This window comes from Trematomus bernacchii, unplaced genomic scaffold (assembly GCF_902827165.1).
Source record: "Trematomus bernacchii unplaced genomic scaffold, fTreBer1.1, whole genome shotgun sequence".
Classification (NCBI taxonomy): domain Eukaryota; kingdom Metazoa; phylum Chordata; class Actinopteri; order Perciformes; family Nototheniidae; genus Trematomus; species Trematomus bernacchii.
This window is the reverse complement of record NW_022987714.1, coordinates 18,299,989-18,326,569: the sequence shown is the minus strand read 5'-3', so window position 1 is coordinate 18,326,569 and position 26,581 is coordinate 18,299,989. Positions and strand designations below refer to the sequence as shown.

Below are 26,581 nucleotides of genomic sequence, written 5' to 3'. Positions count from 1 at the left end.
CTTTTAAGCCGGTATTTATATATTATATTGTGTTTGACGAGTTATAGATGGACTCTTCTCGTTTTGTATATTCTCAAGACAGATGGTATCTTCTTGACAGAGAAATAGATGGTATCTTTTCTCGTTTTTATTAGCAAGTTAAAGATGGACTCTTCTTGTTAAAGAGAGTTGATGGAATCGTCTCGTTTTTAGTCTCAAGATCAGATGGAATCGTTTTGTTTCATTGTCCCAAATAAGTGAGATGGTCTCTTGTTTAATTGGTGATAAGAGTCTGTGGAAGTCTGAAGTATACTCTTTAACCTGTTTCACACCATCCCCCCGGTACCGGGCGGATAAACGCGTCATTTGCAGGAAACAACGTCTAAGGAATCTTAATATTGAATAAAACTATGAATGTGTTATATCCATGTAACGGGAAGAAACTCAGCTAACTGATTTTTTTAATTTTTTTTTTCAAAAAAACCCCACAATGCTAGCACTCAGCCTCTGAATTAGCCTCGATCGAAAAAACGGAACCTACAAAGGCACTTAAACTCACTCATAACTCCCTTATTACTTATCCTAGATGCACAGCCAACCACTCGTTTTTGGTGTCCTGGAGACACTGAATCTGTGTAAAAAACCTCAACACTCAGTGATAAACATTCGCGACGCTATAAACGAAAGCGTACATCATCACATGTGGAGCTAAGTAGCTAAAAAACGTAAATATGGCTTACCTTGGTCAAAAGTGGTCTTCAATGGCATTAAAACGATAAAAAAACGATGCTGCAGTTAATCCATAGGTTCATCCTATGTGTCTGTGCCTTCTTTGAAATTATTTCTGATAATCCATAAGCAATACAACTGCGTTTTAGTTTCCAAACTCCAGAAGGAGACATTCCTCCACTTTGCTTTCGTTTTCCACATGCGAAGCGCCCACATTTTTTCTTTACAACGTGTGTGGGTGTGTGCCTCCCCCTTCGATTCTATTGGCTCTAACGGTCACAAGGGTATGTCAACCAACCAAATCGACCAAGGGGGGCCAGAGATAGGTCAAATCCACCCAAATGACCCCATAAGTGGGGGTTTTTGGCTAAATCTCTCTAAAAAGGTCAAATTTCACTTGTTTTGCATCAATCTTGATACAGGGTACTTATTATATGTTGTACTTTGGATTCCTAAAGCTTTTAGTCTACTAACCCATCATCCAAGGGTAGTTTTCACTATCTGTAAAAAATAATTTTTGGACGGACAATATAATTTACAGTTTTTTACTATGTAAAATCTGAATTTTCTTTAAAATAAAAAACATTTATATTGATTCTGACACTTCTACATCCAACTCACAGGTTTATCATTACTTTGAGAACAAAGATTATTAATTTAACCCTTTTAGAAGGGAAGATATGGTCATTTGTTCTGAGAATGTCATTTTCGAGCCTGAGACCTGAAAAACAGGCTCAGAGTGGAACAGGTTAATCATTGCGTGTGCATTACGGAAAGAAATGCGGAATTCGTGCGTTAGATAGACGATATTCTTCTAATAGTGTTTGACTGGCTTCCCATTTGGTCGTACAATAGCGTGAGAGTTGCTCAGACGACCATAGGCTAAATAGTTTTGATGGTCTCTAACTATTTTGTATTAACTTGTTTAAATTGTATAGCATATTGAGAGCGTCGTGCTGTTATACTGCTCTGAAGTTTAGCCTGGAATGAGGTCTCCTTGTTGAGATCAACACCTCAGGATTTCAACGCATCAGAGACAGCCATTCTTCTTGCAAAAAACTCTTTGTTCTCCAGGTCAGCATTTGAAATCAGTTGCCATCTTGTTTTGACCTCATGTTGACAAACAATTAAATGGCAGTCGCCATTCTGTGAAATGCAAATTCAGAGGACCAGTTGTTATCTTTTTTTAAATCCATTCAGTTTCACTCACATGAGGCTAATTCAATATTCATGACCTCCATAGTGTGTAGAAAAAATCATTCTTCTTGAGTCAAAGTTGGAATTAGATATTCCATTTTGCTGAATCAGGTTATCTATACCGTTGGAGTTTCGTTTTAGAAGAAAAAGATTATTGTATTTTCTAAAAAGCTCAAATCTGATTTTTGAAATATTAGTCCTTGCAAAGGAGTTTTACCTGCTTATGCTTATAATGTGCAATGTGGTTTGGCTGGGATATGTTTTGTTGATTAATCCTAAAAATTGTGTGTGCTGATGGCTGTTTTATGCTTTGTCCATTAATCCTAAAAATTGTGATTGCAAGTGTATTCGCTGGTTTAAGTTTGACTGTTTAATCATAAAGTGAATTTCTTTCCCATATCAAAGGTAGTTATTAAGAAAATAAGCTTCTTGTTAAAAAGAAGTCCGTTTTTAGAAGAGCTACCAAGGGTGGAAAAAACTGAAAAATTACAACAGCGCACTCTGCTGGTTGTACAGAATTGTTGCACAAAAAAATAGGGGTAAAAAGAAAAACGTATAAATACAACACCAATTGATTATAATTATGCTAAAGTTTACTTTCAAGTGTTATAGATGAACACGTACTTCATCACACATAGATAGAATCACAGGTGGTTCCTGATATTAAGATAAGAAACCTTACATAATAGTCTTTCAACCTAGACTGTAGAATATCTAAACACCACACAATTGAAGTAAAAACATAGTTTATGACATTAGCATAATTTCATGCACTTTAGAATACACTATACACAGTAAAGTTAGATTTTTACAAGATTTCTATTTTGCATATTTCAAAGCCAAGCCACTGTACAAGTTTTATTTTAAAAATCTGATATTAAAAATGTTGCATATTTTATTTTTTTATTAATCTTTAAAAAAAAAAAAAAAAAAATTGCATATTTTTTATTCACTTTATTAATCTTAAAAAAAAAAAAAAATTAAAAAAAAAGAATAAAAAAAAAAAAAAAAGAATCCCAGATATTGAAGTTAAGTTCGGATGACATAGGATATTTTTTATCAGGAGCGAAGGTACTATTCAGTAGATTAGTGATTCATCTTTGATACATTTAATAACTATATCCAACTACTTAAGAAATATGTCACCAAAAGACACCAAGTTAAGAGCATTCGCAATGCCAGGCTCAACTGCAGACATCAAGGAAAGGGTAAACATCAGATCAGATGCTACAACACATCCAAATGAAAGACAGAAAGTAGGGAATCAAATACAGGAATTGTTGAAACAATGGCAAACAAGAGGGTTGATTCCACCAGATGATCAACCTGGACCAACAAAAGCCCATAGAAGAGCAGTACTCGACTATGAACAGGAACAATGCCTACAACAGCTAAATGTATGGAGGGAAGCTGAACAAAGGTTTATAAGAGTTACAAGTCTAATACTCCATCTGGAATATGCCAGCCTATTGACAGACAGCATAAATGTGGTCCAAGTAGCAGACCTACCAGTGAGGGAAGACATAGCAGAAAAAACTAAAGACGCTCAAGTTATCCAAACTCCAAAGCTGTATCTAAGCCTGGCCGAAGTCCCTCCTCCCTCCCCAAATGTTGGATTTATAGAAGTATTGCAGTTCAATGGAGTCTCCACGGACAAAAGTGTCAAACAATTGGAGTATGAAGTAACAGTGCTAACCAGTAAATCCAAACAGCTGATGGAAGAGAAAAGACGATTAGAAGAAATCACAGAAGAAAGACGACGAGAAAGAGAAACACAAAAGACAGAGCGGGAAGCGCTACAGATAAGACTTTTGAAGATACAGGTAGCTGAGAAAGACATTGAGGCTTGTAGGAAGAAGACAAGGAGAAGGGAGGAGAAGCTTTCAGAGATAGCCATAGAACCAGAGAAGGCAGGGCGAACACCTCCAACAGTTCAAACTCAGGAAGAACCAGAGAATCAAATGCAGAACCAACAAAGCGGAGGAGGAAGTTTCAGAGGAAGACGTTTCCAGAATGGTGGCTGCTACACATGTGGTCAGACGTCACATTGGTCCAATGAATGTCCCACACAACTCCAGCAACAGCAAGCACCTGTGTATCTTCCTACCCAAGTACAGCCACAAGCACCACAGTATCTTCAACAGCAAACACCTGCATATCTGCCTACCCAAGTACAGCCGCAAGCACAGGTATACCCTCCCATACAACGAAGGGGCAGAGGAGGAGGATGTTTTCAATCAACAGCAAGAGGTTCCCAAAGTGAAGGATGCTTCAAATGTGGTCAGCTGACACATTGGTCCAGAGAGTGTCCGCAGAACATTGCACCAAACAACGGCCCTCCACACAGTTACCCCAGGGGAGGTTTCCATGACTATAACAGAGGCAGGGGGTCTCAGGGATGGCAAAGAGGAATAGTATTTCCAAACATGAATGTGTTGAATGTTATTTAACAATAGTGAGTAGCATAGTGCATTTAAATATAAATCATCCACAGATTAGTATAAGAAGATTAAAACATAGTAGAACATTTAGCAGACTATTTTTGTAATTATGAGAAGGAAAGAGATTACGAGTGATGTTGTTCCCCCACACAGAAAACTATTGTGCCCACACAGCTAGAGAGGTCAAGACAATGGGTTTTCGCCCAAAAGATGAAGATGAAAGCCTAGTCCTCGCCCAAGACGGAGGGTCCTTACCAAGTCCTCCTGTTTAAATCGACTGCAGTTCAAGGGGCAGTTCAGGCTACACCTGATGTGGAGCTGTTGAGACCTGAAAACAGAAACTCGATTCTGCTGTGGTGAAGTCTGGCTACAAAGGGAGGTGTTTCAATAAGATCGCTTGTCTCAAACCAGTGAAGAAGTCAACAAGAACCCAGCAGAACTAGAGAGTGACTGTTAGCGGGAGAACAGTGACAGTGTGACAGAAACTGGCACAACATTTACCAGCCAGTACATAGATAGACCCCGTCAGAAGACCGGGGCTGTGTTTAAAGGGGAACTTCATTTATTAAGTTGAGGTATATATGGAGTCAGATTACATTCTCTCATAAACACATTTTTATAATAGGTCTGAAGTTTCTGATTTAAGGCATGAGCTGCCAACTAAATAACATAACACTGAGCTTGGATGAAGAAGTTGTAGGGTTTTTACAACAGTTTCAAGAATCAGTCTTCATTTATTTATGTTCAAGTGAATTTGCTGATTTATAAAGTAGTGCATAAAGCAATATCTATTTTTAAGTGAGGGACATCAGCCCTTCATGTTCTTCTGCGTGCAACCCTCTGTGAGAGTAGTTCGTATTTCCCACTAGTTTAAAGACATATTATTTTGTCATGATTTGTTTGTTTAACAGTGTCAGCCAATCTCTAATACTAGAGCTATTAAGACGTATTAGCAACACCAGTGTGGTTTTTTCGCAGCAACACTGATACATAGTACCATGACAAAAGCCATTATTGAACTAACAAGAAGTAAACTATATTTTTGTGCTAATGGCATATTTTTAGTCAATGTGCATTTATACCATTGGAAGACGATACATCACACAACATCTTTGTACGCCTTGTGGGTACACAGAGGATTTATGTGTTTGCTACGACGTTAAGGGGTTTTCCATGTCCTATTCATAATAGAGTAATCATTGCGATATTAATTGAGCATTTTATGCTCAAAGGAGGGAAGGTCATGATTAGTCAGATAATGGATTTCGGTAACGTTGTAGTTGATAAATAATAACATGTTGTCAACAATAGGTCGCATAACAACAAAAGGTATACCAAAGCTTGGGCCTCCTCAAAGGAGGGAGTGGTCCAGTTTTAGATATTAGTCAAATAGAAGTGGATGAATATGTCAGAGCTCTGAGTAATATTATCCAAGTTTTTGTCTACACAGGCTAGGAAAGACTGCACAGATACACAGATACGCACAGCAGTGTAGGCGGAGCCGTGACGTGATCTTCAGAGAACCCCAGAAAAACAACACAGCCGTTAGCTGTTAGCACTCAGAGCTCACAGCTCCTCATATATGTTCAGAAACTAGACAAAAGTTAAACAAGTACAAACCACAGACTGCCTGTGTCATGGTGAATACAGTCGCTGCTTTATTTATGTCTGTATAGGCCGTTGTTGTGAGTGTGGACGGTCGGAGCATATACTGCGTTAGCTTAGCCAATCTCCATTTAGAACACACGCATTTTAAAAGGTTTTTCGCCTGCCGTCTGTCTGCAGACTTGACAAAGCATTAATTCATGGTTTTTACTAACCGGTATCAGTATGTTGTTACTTCGGCATCATTTTGAAACGTGTATTACAATTAAATCACGGTCAAATATGTCCATCTTGTTGTAGTTGTAGCCCCCTTGCCAGCGATGCTCTCTCTAGTTTAGCATACTCAGCCCGACTCAGCCTCGTTGTCTCTGGCCCTAGACCCGCGATTTTATGAGGCCAGAAAAACTGTGAATTAGGACCCGCCGGCCGGTACTAGGCCAAGTGGAAACGCAACCAAAGACGGGCCGCTGACGTCACAGCCCTCTTAAACCGTGCTCCGCGCTGTAGTGGAAACGCGCCATAAGTGAATATAGAAAATTAGCCCCAATCTCAGCAGTTTTACTATAATATTCAGTGTCAACTCAGAGTCCATTAAAAAAAATGAGCAGCTTAGCTCCATGATATACAGGGTGTTTCTCAATCGCGAGTACGCTTGCTTGGTAGCACATGTCTGCCGAGCGTCTTGCTTCAGAAGCGAGGCAAGAATACTTCCTGGCATTCGGAAAACGAAGAGTGGAACAGGCTAGCAAGTGTGCAGGTGTGCGTCATATGAGAGGCCCCGCCTTACATTTTCCGCCACAGATTTGGGGAAATTGGTCCGTGCGCAAAGCATTGTGGGGATTTTAAGACCGCGGAGTCTACACATGTGCAGCCTCGAAATTTCTCGCTACGAAGTACGCCGGGCTCGGTAGATTTCCAAGTATGCTGGAGATTGGAACAGTCCTTCGGCGGCACTCGATGACGTAGTATGCTTGAAATAGTGGCTCTGAAGCAGCTTTACTCGCGATTGAGAAACACCCACAGTTCTATAAATAATTTGAAAAATGTTTGATGAAATCAAAATAGTCTCAAAGAAGACAGAGAAGGGGTACACTGGAGGACAAGATTTGAGTTTGAAATGAGACAGAGATTGAAGGTCCTTCACATTAGAATAATTATATTCTGTACCCGAGACAGTTTACTCACAAAGCAGTCCTGACAAAAATGGCATCAACATTAGTTCTATTAGGGACTGCCAACTCAAAACATTTGTTATGTAAGTGCCAACAGACTGGCAATTTAATCAGAGTGAAATTGCATCCATAACATTTTCTAAATGTCAGCGTCTGTTGGTCTCTTGAAAGTGCTGAGGAAGTGTCTGTGAGGAGCGTTATCTCTCTCTTGTACACAGATATAACCAGCACATTCTAAAACAAGACAAAAGGTTTGAGTGACTGAGGTTAGCCCACATTAACATCAGAGCAGAACATATTTGCATTAGGAAGTGGGCTTTTTACTAACACTGAAAGTTGGAGCAAATGCATTTCAGTTAAAGAACAAGTCTGGTGATTTTTCTTTTTCTATGCATATGTCAACAAATTTGACATTGTTAGAAACTCATCAATAAACACACAGTTGCACTGGCTCACATGTTCCTTCATTACACCAACACACACACTTTACTTTATTTTCACTCAATCCCACACATCCTGCTGCCACAAGTTATCACTACCAAATATAAAATCCTCCGCTTTAAATAGTCCCCAACAATAGCCCTATGTCATGCTGTTTAAGTTACATTTAATAAATAAAGTAAGAGCAGGTGTTTTAGGGAACTACTGAGTCCTTTTTTAAATAAAACTATGTATGTGTGAGGGAATTCTAAATATGTATGTCTCCAGTATGATCCAGTGGCATTGGAGCTTAGACCAATTGTAGTTTGTTTTTGCTCTGTAGCATTCAGTTAGTTTTGAGTCTGTTTATTCGGATGTTTCTCTGTCATGGTCTTATGTTTGAGTTTACCTGTCCCCAGTGAACTTTACAGAGAGAGTGGTGGTTTAACCTAGGATTAATCTACACGTTAGATGTTTGCTAACATATAAAATAATCAGATATGTAGTATGTATACAAGTTGGTATTGAGCCATCTATGTTAAACTAATGTGTTACCGGCCTAACAATTAAACCTCCTAGTAACCCTCTAAATATGAGAATGTAAAGTGTCACAATTACTATAAAATCTCACTGATTGACCCTAACATTAGAAAAAAAAAGATCTAGACAGTGTTTTTTATTTGTATTTATTTTAAGTGTATGATAGGAAAATACATGGAATATCTTAAGAGACTTGGTGGCAGGAGATATTCTGGTGTCACCATTCCAAAGGCTTATTGTTGCTTCGCCATCTAACACATTCCCTCCTGCCAAGATTAGCATCCCAATAAAGGTTTGCTAGTGCGTCACATCCAAGTATTTACAACTGTTCCCATACAGTTCATGTGGGCAGAGGGACTATAAAAACATTCCTTTTTTGGAAGGTAACATGTCCACTGAAGGCTGAGAGACAACAGAAGAGTCAACCCAAGAGTCTCATACGTTTAAGTGGCCAATTTGAGATAATAGTTCCCTAACCAGGGAGTGACTGCCTCCTTTGCTCTGTGACAATAATACAGCCACTACCGATTAAAGTAACTCTTGGGTTTGACTCTTCTATCATGGCTGTCACACCTACTGGTGGAAGGGAAGATTGCGTAATAAAAGAACCAATTGGGAAATAATTAAATCTGACAAGACTGTACGAGTGTGGGAAAAACATCCGAGAGAAAAATACTCCTTAACCAGCTCATGAGTCTCCCAAAATAAACTAAGTATAACCAGTTCTTGAGATGTTTTTTTGACAAGGGTAAACAGAATGTAACAACCTAAAAAATGTGACAGGTCCGGACTCCCATGCGATCCAATAGTATAACAACATTAGCAACACATGGTATATTTTGGTTGTCAGCGAACTAGAGTCTTAGTTGTTTCCAGTTAGTAAGTAAAGATCAGAAAAACGAGTTTGACAGCAGGCTACTGTTCTCAGTGCTAAAGGAGACCAGACTAAACATTGGTTCTTCTTTTGTTCATTTGAGTCAACTGAAGGAGTTAGAAGGACTTAAGACATGCCCAGGCCGCCAGTTGTCTTCCTGACATGAACCTGAAAATGAGCATAATATTTCCTCCTTCATGAAATAAGCAGGTTCTAGGGATAAGGTTAGCAACATCAAGTGGCCTCATGTTATCAATGTTATCAATTGCACCTTTAAGTGCTGTATTGAGCATGCAGTACCTCTGAACGTTGGGTTTACGTGGAGCCATGGGTTCATGCCCTGGTGGTGGGAGGTGACCCCAGAAATCAGGGAAAGCCAGGATGCTGAACCCTGGAATAGATTTGGTTTTGGCAGCAGCAGCGCGGTACAGCCTGGGTTCATGGTGGGGAATACAGACTCCATGTCTCTCCAATAGAGTGTCTATCATGGTACCATGGTGGGATTCTTCTGCGTCTTTCTCATCATCCAGCTCATCCCCTCTCTGACCGGGAGGGGCTTTTCCCCTTGGAAAAGAAAACAATGATAAGTGCAAACTGCGACAATAAGAAAATAAAGTTTGTAAGTTTTGAAGATAAGTTAAAAGTCCAGGACAGGGGGGAACTTGTGACTTTCTAAAATGTCATCTTTTTAAAACCAGCTTCATGGCCAGATCAATGCCAAAGTGCGATCAGAAAAAACATGATTCAAGCTGCAATACAGGCTATGACGATCATGGTCAATCATAAACACGATTTTTACCACTTTTATCAGGCGATAAAGGCGACATGACACACAGACACTTCCGTTTTTAACATCCTGTAGAGGAGTAAACTTAATATCTGGGACTTTGGACACAATTAAGTTTCAAATGTAAACAATATTATCAACATGTTGTTTATGAAAGATGCACATCTACCTGTACTACAATTAAGGGTCGCTGATTTGCCATGTGAATTGTGGCTTGGCAATAACATCATCTCTCCAGTTGGAATAGCTCAAATAGAAAAGGCCTTCAGTATAATTCTACAAACTTGCATTCCAGACATGCAGCTTTATTCTGCCAAGCTGGAATTATTCCCATAACTGCTGGTAGAAAATTAAGCTGTAGAGTAATTGCACATATTACTTAACTAATTACCCAGTGACTGAAAAAACACCACAATTACCTTCCAGAATAATCCAGAACAACACATTATTGAGAAAACATGTAGCTTTTTAGATCTGATGCAGCACATTGACTATACAATGTTCTAACATTGGTCCAGTCATAGGTTCAAGGTTCAAGGTTTTTATTTGTCATACCAACATAGTGTAGTTATGACGATGAACATCTTAGGTCACAGGCTGCTCCAACAGTGCAACACAATAAAACAGATAAACATAAAAATATAGTGCAGGTAAATAATAAATAGTAAATACAAAAAGAAAAATAGTTTAAAATAGTTTAAAAAAGTGAAATAGTGAAATAGTGCAATAAGAGTCTAAATGCAAGTTATTAGAATATGATATATTAGATAAATAATTTCTAAGTAGCAGCCAGATGAATGTTATGGATGTTTCAACAGTTCAGGGGCTTCATTTATAAACGGTGCATACGCTCAAAAGATGGTGTACGCCAGTTTCTTTGCGATTTATAAAAAAAAAACTTGACGGGAAAATGTGCAGTCCTTCACGCAAACTCTGACCCATCCGTACGCGGTACGCACAAAAACGGGAAAGACGAGAAACTGCGACACCGTTGGCAGAAGGAAGAATGGAGAGAAATATGTGGAAATAATACCATAAATAGAATGTTACCTCTCATTTATCATATATGAAGAATTCATTTTCAAAAATGGATTAAAGCCAATCTTAAAATGATTAAACAGACGCCTGTTTGAGACTCCTCAGTGCACACAAAAACATAACTTGGAGAAATAAATGAATACGGAAATGTTATTAATCACCCCTCGATTATGTTCTCTTGTTAAGAAATGTATTCTCATAAATGATGCGGTAAACAGAAGGATAGAATTACTTTAAACTGACGCCGTTTTGCTTTTCTATAGGTTGTATAGATACGAGCATGGTTTTATATACTATCATGTTTAATCATGTTTTATGCCGTTTGCCAATACTTGATAAGTCGCTCGTAAAACACAGGAGGTATGGAAACTAAGAACACCATATTTGGTCAATTGTACAGCTAATATAACACAACACATTAGTTTTATTTCCTCTGGTGGATAGAGTTGCTGCGGGGGGGTTGAGATGCACAGGCTGCAGTGGAGACGCTGCGCACCGCCGATCGACAGCTGGAACACAAACCACGAAATAAAATAAAAAACTTTAGATCCATTCGTCATGACTCCACTCCGGAGGGATTCCCCGATCATTTCTTACAGTTTCTCATCAAGGGGGTGTCTCCTGTCCCCGGTACAAACACACTGCCTGAGAAAGGTTATGTGTATTTTTGTTGTCATTAACTTTTTTCGGACCACTTATTTATTTATTTTGGTGACGATCCGACGTTCATGCTGCTACTCTGGTTCAAACTGCATCCACCAAACAATATGATTTATCTCGACCTCCCCAAAATAACCAAAATCTGACACGGTGTGAAATGTCTTTTTTAGCTGTTCTGTCGTCATTTCCTGCGATCTTCTTCATGCAGTCAGTCAAAATGAATATTAATACGGGGCGTTTCTTTTACTATTTATAGGCAAATATGGGCGTTATGTGAAGCCCGCAAAAGCTGCGCCGCATTTCGAGTTGATTGTGATTTATAAAGGGAAACCGGCGTAGGACGTGCGTGCGCAGTGTTTTATAAATCAGAAGACTTGTGTGCATATTTATTTGCTTTGTCCTACGTAAGCCACCTTCCCACGTGAATCCTACGCAAAGCTTTATAAATGAGGCCCAAGATGTTTAACAGATGTTGTTTCAACAGTTCAGGTGTTCAACAGTTTTATGGCCTGTGGGATGAAACTGTCCCTGAGTCTGGTGGTTTTAGTCCTGATGCTGCGGTACCACCTGCCAGACGGCAGCAGACAGAACAGTTTGTGGCTGGGGTGATGGGGGTCTTTGATAATCCTGAGGGCTTTCTTCCTGAGCCGCTGGGAGTAGAGGTCCTCCATGGATGGCAGCTCCGTCCTGGTGATGTTCTGTGCAGTTTTCACCACCCTCTGTAAAGCCTTACGATTAAGGGCGGTGCAGCTGCCGTACCAGGCCGTGATGCTGTAGAAGGTCAGGATGCTCTCTATGGTGCACCTGTAGAAGGTCAGGATGCTCTCTATGGTGCACCTGTAGAAGTTGCAGAGTCTCCTGGAGTCCATGTTGAACCTCCTCAGCCTGCGGAGGAAGAAGAGCCGCTGTCGAGCTTTCTTGGTGATAGTGGTGGTGTGAAGAGTCCATGTCAGGTCCTCAGTGATGTGGACCCCAAGGAACCTGAAGCTGCTGACTCTCTCCGCCGTAGTCCCATTGATGGCGATGGGGGCGTGTCCCTCTCTCTGCTGCTTCCTGTAATCCACAATCAGCTCCTTGGTTTTGCTGACGTTGAGATGGAGGTTGTTATCCTGGCACCAAGATGTCAGGTTTTCGACCTCCTCTCTGTACGCCGTCTCGTCGCCGTCTGTGATCTGGCCGATGACGGTCGTCTCGTCAGCAAACTTCACGATGGTGTTGGAGCTGTGTGTGGCCACGCAGTCGTGTGTGAACAGGGAGTAGAGGAGAGGGCTGAGCACGCAGCCTTGAGGGGCTCCGGTGTTGAGGATCAGGGTGGAGGATGTGAGGTTTGGACCATGTCTTGTTTTTAAAGGAATGACCTCAGGTAATTCTTTCAGATATACCTCATTTCCTTTGTGGATACAGATTACATGTCATTTCATCATTAATGCAGATTGCCTTATCTAGATATCCATGCAGAGGAAGCCAGCATACCTTGCCTCTCTAACCATGGTCCTAAAGCTGGGGCTGGTGCTGAGGATGCTGCTGTGACTGTGGAAATCACACGCCTCTAAATGGGAGGCAGCTGTAGAGAGAGGAAACAAAATAGAAACTATGAAATTCTACTTTTAACAATAAGAGGAGAAAACCATGCTGTGTTTTTCTTAGATGATGAAAAAGTTATCATCTTCTTGTAGTCTCAGTAATAATATAGATGGTAGTATCACATTTGCTCTGGCCCTGGCTCTGACCTGCTGTGTCTGGTTCTGTCTCTGAGTGAGACCCAGAGGAGGAGGTGGACCAATCCCAGCTGGCAGAACTCCTCCTCCTGTCCCTCCTGGAGGAGCTGAAAGAATAAGTGTTGAGCAGCACAGCTTCGTCGTCTGAGGAAGACGAGGACGCCGTGGAACCCTCCTCGGGCTCGGACCTCAAATCCAGCTCCTGTGGGATACAAATGTTTGGGTCATGGTCATTTTATTTGCTCGAAGGCCAACATGTCTGCCAAAAGCTTAATTTAAAGGACTTGTCGAGACATGAGAAAGATGTGTCTTTAAGAGGCCCTGTCGTGTGTTATATAGCTAAAAATCCCAAAGTTAGATACTAAACCCATCCTCTCCCCACCCCCTGCCTCAAATGCCTCCATATGACTCCTTTGTTTACTTTCCTAACATAGTGACATCACTATGTAACAATCACGCTTCTATTGGCTAGAGCCCCAACACATTGTACGTGATAGGCTAAGGGGAAGGACATCTCTAAGCGGTTGACTAATCACAACAGAGCCGGCCAGCTAACCAATCAGAGCAGACTGGGCTCTGGTTTCAGACAGAGGGTGAAAAGAGGTGCTGCAGCACAGGCGGTATGAGAAGAATAAAGAGCTTTTTGAACATTAAAGCACGGAGACATGTCCCAGTAGAGACACAATAAAAATATGAAGCTGAAAATGAGCACAATATATCCTCTTTCATTTAAAATATAATAATTTTCAGGAAATGACTTGATTCTAATCCTTCTTTATTTCTCTCTAGAAAACATGAAAACACTACATTAAGACACATCTGTACCTGCCAGCACTTAAGCTTTTAAAACTCTTAATAAAACAATTATGTTTTGCACACAAAAGAGACAGTATCAGCAGTCAACCAGCTAGACTTCGACAAATGGATGACACAAAGGGTAATCACAATGAGGTAAGATCTAACATAGATACTGAAGTATAGGAATGATATCTCATGGTGTATTTGATGAAGGAAACATGCTTTGTGCTCTCACATTAGATTTATCCTGGTAATAAATTCTGACATGTAAGCATGGATGAGCTTCCCATTAGTCAGACATTATCACATTCATCACGAGTCATGTCAGATGGTATCCTGTTTTTTATGACATGAAACATTATCATGGACCGAGACACTCGTTGATCATCTCCAATCTGTCTCTGACACTATCTATTTCTGTCTTTCACACACACATACACCACACGAGCACACACATACACACACAGAGAATCTCTGTCACAAAAACACATATGCAGGTATTCAGATAATTTCAAGGAAAAATATCAATACCATATTATTGCATTCAAGAGCCTACCAAAGTAAACATACATAAGTCAGAAAATATACTTGAAGTGTTAGTAAGTAAAATGTTTCATTATGAAACATTTGTATGCACATTTTCAGCATCATATTTTTATTGTGCCTCTACTGGGACATGTCTCCGTGCTTTAATGTTCAAAAAGGTCTTTATTTTTCTCATACTGCCTGTGCTTCAGCACCTCTTTTCACCCTCTGTCTGAAACCAGAGCCCAGTCTGCTCTGATTGGTTAGCTGGCCGGCTCTGTTGTGATTTGTCAACCGCTTAGAGATGTCTAATGGAGGCGTTTCAGGAAGGGGGGGGGGGGAGTGTGTGATAGAGAAACTACCTCTGGAGGGAACTTTGGGATTTTAACCTTTGTAGACCATTTAGATGCACAAAAACCTATAACACACTACAGGAACAGAAAAATGCAAAAAGCACATTAGGGCCTCTTTAATATAAGTGGTGCAGCCAAGATGCCAAACTCTAAATATGCTGCTGTTAATACATGTTTCAAATGTCAGTTTTCTCAATTAAAAATAATATTGAGCATATGTAAAGGCAGCAATCTCTCATAGTAACGCTTACGCCTTCTTCCTCATAGTCACTCATTGTAATTAAGACGTGATCACAGGCCTTAAGTGAAAGCTCCACTTATCATCAATTACAATTCTGTCAGGATTAAAAGGATTATTGGATACACACCATATTGGACTGACATTTAAGAGCTGCACCACTCCACATGAATGCTCTGTGTCTGATGTATGTGCACATGTACTGTATATAGGCAGAAGTTTTATGATGCAATATTATTCCCACCCTACTTAATGCAGCCCTACATCACCAGAGTGAATAGATCCAATACAGGAGTCTAAAGCACAAGTATGCCCTTTAGAAATGTGTCAGGTGTGTTGACATTGAGCATGTCTTTGATGAACGTTTATCTCCGCTCTCTGTAGAATTAGTCATGTCTACCTCTGCTAAGACCCATGGAAGTCACGATGATCATGACCATGTATGAAATTAGCACCCGAGCACGCACGCACACACACACACACACACACACACACACACACACACACACACACACACACACACACACACACACACACACACACACACACACACACACACACACACACACACACACACACACACACACAGCGTGTCATTGCCTGCCTCTTTCTCTAATCCGTCATGTCCTCCTGCAGTAACAGCCATGTTAGTCATGATCATATCCTGCACATTTCAGAAAGAGCTCTTTGTCTCAATATTCTTACTGATCTTACTACCCAACACGATGCGCCATAATAGTGAACCTAATCTCACCTAGACAATAGACAAACCCTTAGGTGTTAAGTGTGAGATTTCTGATGTGCCACCTCTGCAGTGGCGTTTTTATATGTACAAAAGTGGTGGGGCACAAAAAACTTAGATGTCTATATATAAGCTTCTGCAGTGACGTGCAGTGAGGTTCATGGCTGGTGAGGCACTGGCACTGACTCTTCAGGTTTACAAATATTATATTTTGACCTAAACCAAAATATAATATTATTTTCAAAAGCTTTTTTTGTCTGATGCTTCGATTAATTTTAAACAGACAGTTCAACAAAAGGATACCCAAAAAATGTAATTTTATCATTTAAATATTGAATTGTTCTCTCTTAGTAAGATCCCATTTTCAATAAAATGGCGGTCTTACCTTGACTTGAAGATGAAGTCCATTTGCCTATCCTTCTGGACAAACATTTCTATTACTTTTTTGTAAAAGTCCTCCTTATGTTCTTGTAGTTTCAAAAGTCTATCATAAATCTAATCCATAGATTTATGATAAAAAAATTATAAAAGTAGGGTAGACATGTGGATATTATCCGGCTAATCAAAACGTGCATTTATCTAACAGGTACGTTTCCCACAGATCTTATTTCGAGCTATTTTCTAAAATCCTCTGGAGAAATCTCATTGCTTTTTTGTGCTTACTTCCTGGTTTTAGGACGCGCCACTGCAGCTCTCTCGTCTCCTCTTCACACACCACACTTTTCGCGGCACACGTACTTACAGCCAATCAGCTCTGAATGATTTGAGATGACGTATGGTGGGGATGGTAGCTCCGTGCCCCTCTGGTCATTATTTTTTTGCCACACACATTACATTACAAAATACTCTGAGCATGCGCAGTGTAGTTTTTACAGTCAACGTTCACTTCACAGCGAGAGGAAGGGGCATAATCAGGTTTTGTCCCACATGGCTCTAAACAGCTCAATAGGCACACACTGTGACTGTAGACACACTAATTAGAAGAACACAGACTAAAACAGCAATGTACAGACGAATCAGATGATTAAACATGATCTTAAAATATATTTTATATATTTTTTTATTTATTTTTTTGCATTTTTGTAATCATTATTTGTAATACTTTCTGCTGACACCAGGTGGGGCTGTGCCCCACCTGCCCCTAATGACCAGTCGCCACTGTGTATAGGCCTGTCTCCCCTTGTGTTTTTTGTCAGTTCGTCGTCTGTTTTCCTGTCTGTTTCCCTGAGGTCCTGCCTGTGTTCCCACTCTTGTACCTTGTGCCATCCGGTCTGTTTTTCTTTAATTTTGTTGTTTTGTGTTGGTACTTGTTCTTTTGTATCAGCTTTGTTTTATTAACAATATGTTATATCTCTCACAGGCTCCGCCCTCTACTGGACAGTGGGCATCTGACCCCCTCCCCGGGCTGGAGGGCTCTCCTCGCCTGCCTAGGGGCAGGAGGGGAGAGCCCTCCACACTATAGTCCATACACACTCTGCACGGGGTCAGTGTCTGAGTGTGGGGGACATGGGGCGCTCTCCCTGTGCTTCTTTGGGACTCGGGAGACGTGGTGCACAGTGAGCCCATACGGGGCTGGGGGCTCTCTCCGTCTGCCTATGGGCGGGGGGGGGGAGCCCTCAGCACTGCTTTCCGAGCACACTTTTCGCGAGGTAAGCGCGTCGGAGTGTGCTCTATCAGCCGCGGCCCAGACTTCTCCACGGTCACAACCGAGGTAAAGGAGGGTGCGGTGCAGCGGCCGCTAACCAGAAAGCCGGTCAGGGGCAGTGGGATGGAACAGTGTTGTTGGACGACAGCGCGTGTATACATCAGCCTGTGAGAGATATAACGAGGGGTTACGTATGGTAACCCTTGTTATATAAGCACAGGCGGAGCCCTCTACTCGGGGCCCTGTCGATCCTATGCCGCTCGCTGAAGAGAGGTGTAGGATGACAGTCAGGAGGCGAGGCCTCCTTTAATACGGTGAGATGCGTGCGCATTCATGTAGGCCCGCCCCGGGGCCGGCTATGTTTATAGAAGTCTCAGTGGATGAATGCTTGCATGATAGAAGACTTGCTTGTTTGATCCAATACAACGATACTTTATTAAATTACTCATTTGAACTTTCCGAGACTACATTCGTCTCCTTTTTAACTTTCTCCTGGCTGCGAACCAAAGAATACATCTTCACTTCCTCTCCTTCTTCCAAAACTTACATTTCTTGCAGAATCTGTATTTGTCATGGTTGCCTCTGTGTTTTACAGCCGTGACCCTAGAATGTTATCTAGGGTTTGCTAGTGTTTCCCCTTCCATGGTTCTATTACAATGTCCAAACTAAGGCATTCAGGTGCATCCCCGGTTATTGACAATTCGACCCCAACCATGTTTTGTCTGTGTGTTGGCATGGTTTCCCCTCCTGCTCATCATGCATGCCTGCAATCAGCTCTCCATGTCCTCAATGTGCTCAGCTGCCTCTCATCAGCTCACATTTTACCAACACGGCTCTTCAACAGATTGTTGTTTCAACCTTATTGAACTCAAGCTCCTTTCACACATGCATTGCAACCATGAATTTATCTTGACATTACCCAGAGGAGCTGTTTGTGAAAACAAATGTTGGAATCATTTTGACCGGGGATCTTTCAGACTTTTCGCTGCCAGCAGTGTGTGTGTAAAGTCCAATTTGGCTAATCCGAGTACAGAGTTCTAACCCCTAACCCTAAACCCTTATTGTCCAAAAAGTGTGAAACCAGAAGAAAAATAACCTAGGGCAAGTAAGTCTTGCAGCGAACAAACCGTAGCTCAATTAAGGTTAGGAAAATATCTCAAGGGGGGGTTTTGTGCAGTGAAGTGGGTAGACTGTGAGATTGGAGCTAGACCCATCTCCAAGCTTAAAGAAGAAGTGTCATTCAAACAAAAATACCAACAAAATATCTAACTGGAGAGACCCAGAAACCTTTGCCTGTAGGGACTCAGAAATCTTGAGCAAAACTCATAGAGAGGCAAGAAAATCGTTGTTTATCAAATTCTGAGCTGACTACGTGACCGTAGCTTCACACCAGCCACCATCATTTGCTCAAACCAAACAAATATTCCTAGTGAGAATGCATCGGACAATCTCTTGTTTATTACTTGTGTGAAAGGGCTATGCACACAGACGTGTTTACCTGGAAGTCATGTGAGAGTTCAGGACAGAGGCGGCTGTACTGTGGCAGCAGCTCTTTGGGTCTGTCCGGGTCGGGACAGAAACGAAGTTTGTTCAGGTCAGTCTCCAAATCATCATCCTGGAAAGAAAGAGTTAAACAGAAACGTACTCAAAGACTTTTAAATTGGACAAGTATTTGGGCAATTAAAGTGTCTTGAACCAGACAATGAATTGAAGAATGACCACTCCAGCACAACCGCTGGAGTGGTACGAACCTCATGCTCCACAACTATTAAGCAAATGCTTGAGGACTTGTTGCTGTCACCGTGGCATTTTCCGTTTTCGACCTGCATATTATACTGGCATATTTTTCACCATGATCCTACTCACATATGACAACTTAATTAGCATATGTATTGATAGGACCTGATAGCCAGTATATCAGGTAAAAAAAAAAAAAACTGAAAAACTGAAAAACTGCTTATGCCGCCATTCAAAACTTAAATGATGGAAAACAAGTGGTCATTAAAGTATGGTTGAAAAATGAATAGTATGTCATATAAAATTATATATAATACTGTATATAATAGAGCAATAACACAAAAAATAGGGAATGAATATCATCTTTTAAAATAGCTTCTGTATGTCATAGCCGTTTGCTTCCTATGTCTACACAAGAGTCGTAGCATTAGCATCATGCTAGCATAGCAGCAGATATTTTTGTTGTATTTAAATTATTAAATATAATCTCTAACTCATAGGTAACCATAGAGACTAAATGGTAAATGGTCAAGTCAAACCTGATTTTTTCCCTCAGACCAAATATGTTGTATCAGTTTTTTCCTAAGATCTTTGACAATAAAAACATTTGGTTAAAGTTTGTACATATATATTACTTCAGCGAGAAAGTGGAAAACAAATGGAACTTATTCTGACAGGCAGTATCAGTGGGTGTTGTGGGTGGCACTTAGCACCGTTGTTGCTGGCATAGTTATTGACAGTCCCCTGTAGAAAACAAAGAACATCTGTCTCTTCCTGTCTACCACATACTGCCACACTGGGAATGCAGCATTACTCAGTAACTGAGTCACGATAAACAAATCATTGTATGTAAATCAAGTCTGTCCAATGAGCAGTGTCTGCCTAATAAGAGGAAGAAGAACAGAGCTCCTTCCACACATATTACTCCATAAATATCCTGCGCTCTCTCATATTGGCCTCATGTTATTGTTAGTCACTGGCAGTCTGCCTGTTTACTGACATTTTGATTATATATGACTCAAGAGAGAATAAAAGCACTCACAATGTTCTTACTTTTGATGGTTTTGTCTATGAGGGGAACCAATCACAAGAACCTCAGCACAAAGGATTTATTTGAACAACAGTGTGGTGCTTGAGTTTTGTCATGACAGTTAGGTTTACAGAGTTGGTATCATTGTTCCAGAACACAGACTTGTACAATCTGTACCCACCAATGGGATCCAGTACAAGCCCCCAGAAGGCTTTTTCTCATTGACTTAGGCTTGGAAGGGGAAGTCCTTAAATCAGCAGATATTTTTTTGCATAAATCAACTAGCTTGGACGAACTCTTGAATGGTCCTTATTAAAATCATTAGGGACCACATTTCATAAATGAGTTATTTCCCCCTCGGGGCTTAAAGAAAAAACGAAGTGTAATGTCTGTTTTTACTTTCTGTCTTTGTGTGTTTTCCTGCTAGTTTAGATTGTCTGTCCTGGACTTATTAGTTTCACATGAACGCCATTAGGTCTGCAACAACCTGACGTTCTATACACATGCACTGCTTTTCTCAGTGTTTGTCCTTCTTGGGAAGTTCTGTTCAGCTTTGCAATGCCTTGCTTTGTCTGAAGAAGGCCTTTAAAAAAAAGGTGATTTCTGTAAGAATTTGTTCTCCTGCATCTGGATCCACCCTGCTCTGCTTATCGTGACACTATTAAGTAGGTTTGCCAACTTTGAAAAAAATTAAAATGGGATAATAATAATAATAATAATAATAATACATTACATTTATAAAGCGCTTTTCCTGGGGCTCAAAGCGCTTACAAGCAAGTAAAACAAAATAACAACAAAAGTAGAAAGTGCTAAGCTAGGTGAAATAAGGGCAAGGGGTTAGTTGATTAGGAGTTGGAGGCAAGAGTGAAATAAAACCTGTGAAATTCACAAGAGGGGTATAATGACTCACCAAATCTACAGTAGACATGTATTTCTCATGGATATTTTTTGATTTTTTTCACAGCAAGAGAGAAGTCCAAGCATGAAAGTCCCATTTCATAGATGTGTAAAGTATTGTAATGTTGATTTATTTTGATTAAATACTGACATATACATTTTTGGTTGTAGTAAGTCATTTAATAATTCCCAATTAATAGTTTTGAATACATTGATTGGCAAACATGTGTTCTTTGTTTAAGATGGGGCCCTCTGCTTATTCAATGTGAATACAATTTAAATTGAAATACAATTCATATTCATTCTCACATATTCGCTGTGTATGACGATTAAATCCATCAGGTTTTGTATGGAAGCCCCTAGAATTAGTTTTTTTGTTGGACCTTGAGTTAAGATTATCTTGTCAAACTAATGATTGCTGTTATATTTCAGTTTATAAAACATATTCATGTTAAATAAGATTATAATGTGTCATTTAAATCAGAATAAGAGAGCTGTGGAAGCATCATCTATAATAGATAACAGAGAAAGGCTGATGGATGCCGCCTCTATCCTGCAAATATTAATGATTAACATTCTGTCTAATCCCCTGAGAGCAGAGCAACACTATATATGCATATTAATTATATTCTTCTAAACTAATTTCATTTATGGTGCCATACATTATTGCTCGCTGTCTTTACCTCCAACAGAGGAGCTGTGTTTCTTACATTTAGATTGCACTATTTATAATGCAAAACCATTAATGCACAAACAATTAGAGATACATTAAAATAGTGGAGCCCAGGGCACAACAACAGAATAATGATTTGTCTCCTTTCAGACGACTAATCTTTATGTGCGTCCCTCATCTTGACATGAATATATTTATAATAACAACTCTAACCTAAAACTTAAGGCTTTCTATTCTATTGAGGACATTTGTCTGTCAATGCTTATTGAAGCACGGTTATTTAAGAACTATTTATGGCACTCATAGCTGTACAAAAACCTTTCCAACTTGTATGTTGATGGAAGGCAGGGAAAGCTTTCATTACTGTTAATATAAAGTAACCAAGCTGGTGTCAATGGTGACGACACGCAGTAGCTGGTAGGCAAAACACAGGCAGCGCCAACGAAAATCCTTTTAAAAAATGGTTGGCGCACAAGCAAAGACAAGCACTTTAACCATGTAGTAATCTCATGTGGTATTTGGGAGCACAAGTAGAAGGTAAAGGAGTAGCAGACTACCGTTTAACAGATTCCCTCATAAAAACACAGAATCCCTGTCGTTAGCATAATGTGCTTTACTAAGCTGTTCATATCGTGAAGGCTACTGACAACGTTATTTTCACTTCACTTGATAAACTGACTTTAGATAACATACCCTACTCTTCTGTTGTTATTACCTCAGACCTTATGGTTATTACAGACTTGTGAACTAACTACAGACACTTGTCTCATTAATGGACTCACAGCAGTGCTCCGCAGGATTTAATGGCGGTCTGCCACTAGTTAATATACAGTAGGGAAAACACTGGAATAGATATTTGGCCTTCATTTGGAATTTAGCAAAAATATATTTTGTGTCCTGGGGGTTCCTGTGTGCCTGTCGGGTGTACAATTAAACAAATGCTTTTGTCAGTGTTATTGAGTCAAGTTGGTAACGCGTTAGCTAGCTAACGTTGCCTAGAAAGCAGAGCATTTATTTATGTAATGACTTGCTTTAATTATGTTTAACATTAGTCAAATCTACAGGCTAAAATGTATTTGGACTGTGGGTATAGCACCTTTTTAGTTATTTATTTTTGAAAACATTTGTGGGGCCCCTTACGGCCCACCCGCTGCATTACCAATATATAGCGTGATTAGCATGTTGATTTGGCCAAACAGTGGATTTCGCCAAAACTTTGTTTTCAAAAAACTGGTTACTCCTTTAGTAAAGTGGATACAGTCATTTATGTAAATCTTATATTACAGATGAGTAAATCATGCATATCTCAGTGTACTCAAAATAACCCCAGCACCATCTTAGTTGTGTGTCTTTTGGCCTCAGGAAAATCAGCGGACTTGTTTGCATTTTTCTATTTGACTTTTGACTATGAGTTTATAAGAGGTTGTGAACATTATGCAGTTGTTTCTTTTGCATTACACTTTTGAATCCCCTTGTTTCTAGTCTCCTTGGTAAGACTCTCAGAAATTAGTATTTTATTCATCTTCATGGGACATCTCATTTACTGCAGTACTTTCCCAGCAGTTACCAAACACATTTTGGGTGCATGAAGACATACAATCTGGGTGAAAGTCATATCGTTTGGAAACAACTATTTTTCAGGAGTGTGATTTAATGCAGTATTTATGTTATGTAAAATCTTATCAGAATGTGTTTTTTCTGTCATTCAGACCAATTCTGCTACATTAATTGTCACTTACATAGTCTGGCTTTGGGTTATCTTCAGCCTCCTCATCATCATCACTCGCTTCACTTCTCATATCTGGATACAATAGGGGACAGAGCAGCCAATGTCAGCGTTCGGTTTTACGTTATATAGCTCTGATTGGTTGTTTTATTGATTTACTTTTTCCAACCAATCATGTGCAGCTAAGGGGCTGGTTTCAGTTAAACTGTAAAACTTAGCAGGAAATGTATTGCTGCTCTGATTGGAGGCAATTATGTAGACATTTTTTACATTTGACAGTTTTTACATCTGCACACCAGTAACATTACATAACCACCAATTTGAAAAAGGGATTTCAGACGGTAAGAATCAAAGCCAAAGACGTAGAATAATTTCAAGCTGGGGAAAGATGTCTTGAAAATGTAAAATCATTGTTCCACTGTGTGCCATTAGGAATATGGACAACACTACATTAAAATACATGTTAGTAAAATTACAAATAAAAAAGGATTAGCTTTAGCAATATTACCTACAACTATTCGAAAATGAAAATACTGCATCCAACATTATATTCATTATGTTTTTTGTCGTTATTTTACAAATTGCTCTCATAGTGACGCTGTACCTGCTTCTGGTTCTATGTCAGGCACAGTGTGTGCTCTCCCAGGCAGGGGGAAGGTGTATGCAGACTGATCTGAAGTCAGAGGTAGAGGCGTTGTAGGAAGACACTTCCTCATGAGCTGCAAAGACGGCTCCACCAGAGACTCTAGACCTTTACTCAGCAAACATGTCTGCAGAGAAGCAAACACAGATGAAAACTCAGGTAATATAGTGATTTATAGAAAGTCAATGGAATGTTCTAACAGCAAAAAACTGCATGCATTTGTGCTGTGAGATCTAACAACACTTTACACATTTGATGTGGTTGTCCAGCTTTAAAAGCTCTCTGTCCGTTGTGTGTTGCATTGTGGAACAGTAAAGCCAAAAATAAGAGTATTATTGTCTGATGGATTTTAAAAAGACCATATGTTCTATCTCACACAGGCTCCGCCCTCTACTGGACTCTATGGGTACTACTCTCATCAATGATACGCGAGCGTTCACACACTGAAGTTGTATAAACGTAGCCGGCCAATCAGGGCGAGCCTACCTGAATGCGCGCGCATATAAGGCAGCTACACCTCCTGACTGTCATCCTTTTCTCTTCAGCGAGCAGGACAACACCTGACAGAGAAAAGTAAAACGTTTGAAAGAAGAAGAAAGAAGTTATCATACCTTCATGGAGTCGCCACTTCTAGAGACTCTGGCCTGTCCTTCGTGCCCTGGCTTAATAGCGGGCGCCGATCCCCACCTCTGCTTCGAGTGTTTGGGGGACCAGGATATGGCCGAGGCGGTGCCATTCACTTCCCCCTGGTGATGACCATGGCGGAGGAGCGTGTAGGGCTACCGCTCCCCAACCAATGCCGCCGAAACCGGTGAGCCGCCTCCGCCAGGGGTTCTACAGCCCGGTCCGCCCGGCGCAGCCAGCCTTCGGTTCGCCCCCGTTGCCAGATATCTGGCAGTGTGTGGAGGCGTCGTGGCGACAGCCACTGACGGTGAAGGCTCCAGTGGCTGGTATGGTGGGGAGCCTCAGGGTGCAGGGCCGCACGGACACAGCGTGTCCCGGCCTGCCCCCCCTTGATGAGAGCCTGGCAGCCCATCTGCTCCCACAGGCAGCAGGCTGGGCGGAGAACCTCTGCCCCGATGCAGGCAGACTATGTGCCACCCTGTCAGAGAGCAGACAGGCATCTGCTTCAGGCAGTTTGCAGGCTGCGACAGGGGGCAACGGTGACAGCTTTGACCTTCATGCAGACTCTGGGTCTCATGGCGGCTGCTCACCTCGTGGTACCGCGGGGGTTACTGCATATGCGTCGCCTGCAGAGGTGGTTTGCCGGCCTTCGTTTAGATCCCAAGAGGCACAAACGACGTCTGGTGACCATCCCCCCCCTCAGTGGAGAGCAACCTCCGATACTGGGGGTCCCCAAAGCATCTGCGGAGGGGAACTCCACTGGGGCGGGTGACCTCCTCCATCACGGTGTTCACAGATGCATCCGTGACAGGATGGGGAGGACCTGCCTAGAGAGAGCTATAGGTGGTGGCTGGCCTCTGACAGAAACTCAGCACATCAACCTTCTAGAGCTACGGGAAGTAGTACTGGTCCTACAGCACTTCAAACCCTTACTACAGGGCAAACATGTGCTGGTGAGGAGCGACAACCGCACCACAGTGGCTTACATCAACAGGCAGGACGGAGTCAGCTCCGCCGCTTTGTTGAGCACAGCGGAGAACCTGTGGTTGTGGGCCTCAAAGAATGTTTTTATCTCTAAAGGGCCCCCACATTCCGGGACTGGAGAACAGGGGGGCCGGCCTCATGTCAAGAGGCGGGCCCCTGCCAGACGAATGGTGGTTCTCCCTGGCTCAGCAGGACAATCCACCCTTGGGGTAGACACGTTTGCACACGAGCCATGGCCAAGATAGCTGCTCTACGCCTTTCCACCGCAAGTGCAATAGGGGCGTTACCCACTCTGGGCCAACCTCTCCAGGCTTGGATCCTGAGAGGGACATGCTGAGAAGGGGTGGACTGTCTGACAAAGTTATACAGACTATCCAGGCAGCAAGAGTGGGATCCACCACAGCCTGTTACAGGACGAAGTGGTTGGGATTCCTACAGTTACTGGAACTGGTACAGCCGGGCGATTGGTTCACAAACCAACGACCTGAGGGATGCTTACTTTCATGTCGAAATTGCTAGAAAGCCAAAACACAGGAAGTATTTGTGTTTTTCCTTCCAGGGGATAGCCTACGAGTACAACAGACTACCGTTTGGCTACTCCCTGTCCCCAAGCACGTTCAGCAAATGTGTGACCACAGCGCTTCAGCCGCTTCGCGACCATGGCATGAGGATTTTCTTTTATCTCAACGACCTCATAGTCATGGCCAGGTCCAGGGAATGGGCAGGTATTCCACACAGCCCAATTGATCTTACACCTAACCAAGTTGGTGGTTTGCGGTCAATTGGAAGAAGAGCAGTCCCACACC

General features: G+C 41.3%; 1 protein-coding gene across 1 annotated transcript in view; it reads right to left on the bottom strand.

Annotated features, from left to right (window-relative positions):
* LOC117491749 (cytosolic carboxypeptidase 4) overlaps positions 1–26,581 on the bottom strand; it is an 89,889-nt gene that overhangs the window by 30,147 nt on the left and 33,161 nt on the right. The window contains exons 8-13 of the mRNA XM_034141839.1: positions 24,129–24,294; positions 23,538–23,599; positions 18,960–19,076; positions 13,173–13,362; positions 12,916–13,006; positions 9,258–9,521 (exon numbers count right to left, since the gene is read on the bottom strand). Of these exons, the coding sequence (XP_033997730.1) occupies positions 9,258–9,521; positions 12,916–13,006; positions 13,173–13,362; positions 18,960–19,076; positions 23,538–23,599; positions 24,129–24,294 (890 nt within the window). The remainder of the gene's footprint in view (positions 1–9,257; positions 9,522–12,915; positions 13,007–13,172; positions 13,363–18,959; positions 19,077–23,537; positions 23,600–24,128; positions 24,295–26,581) is intronic.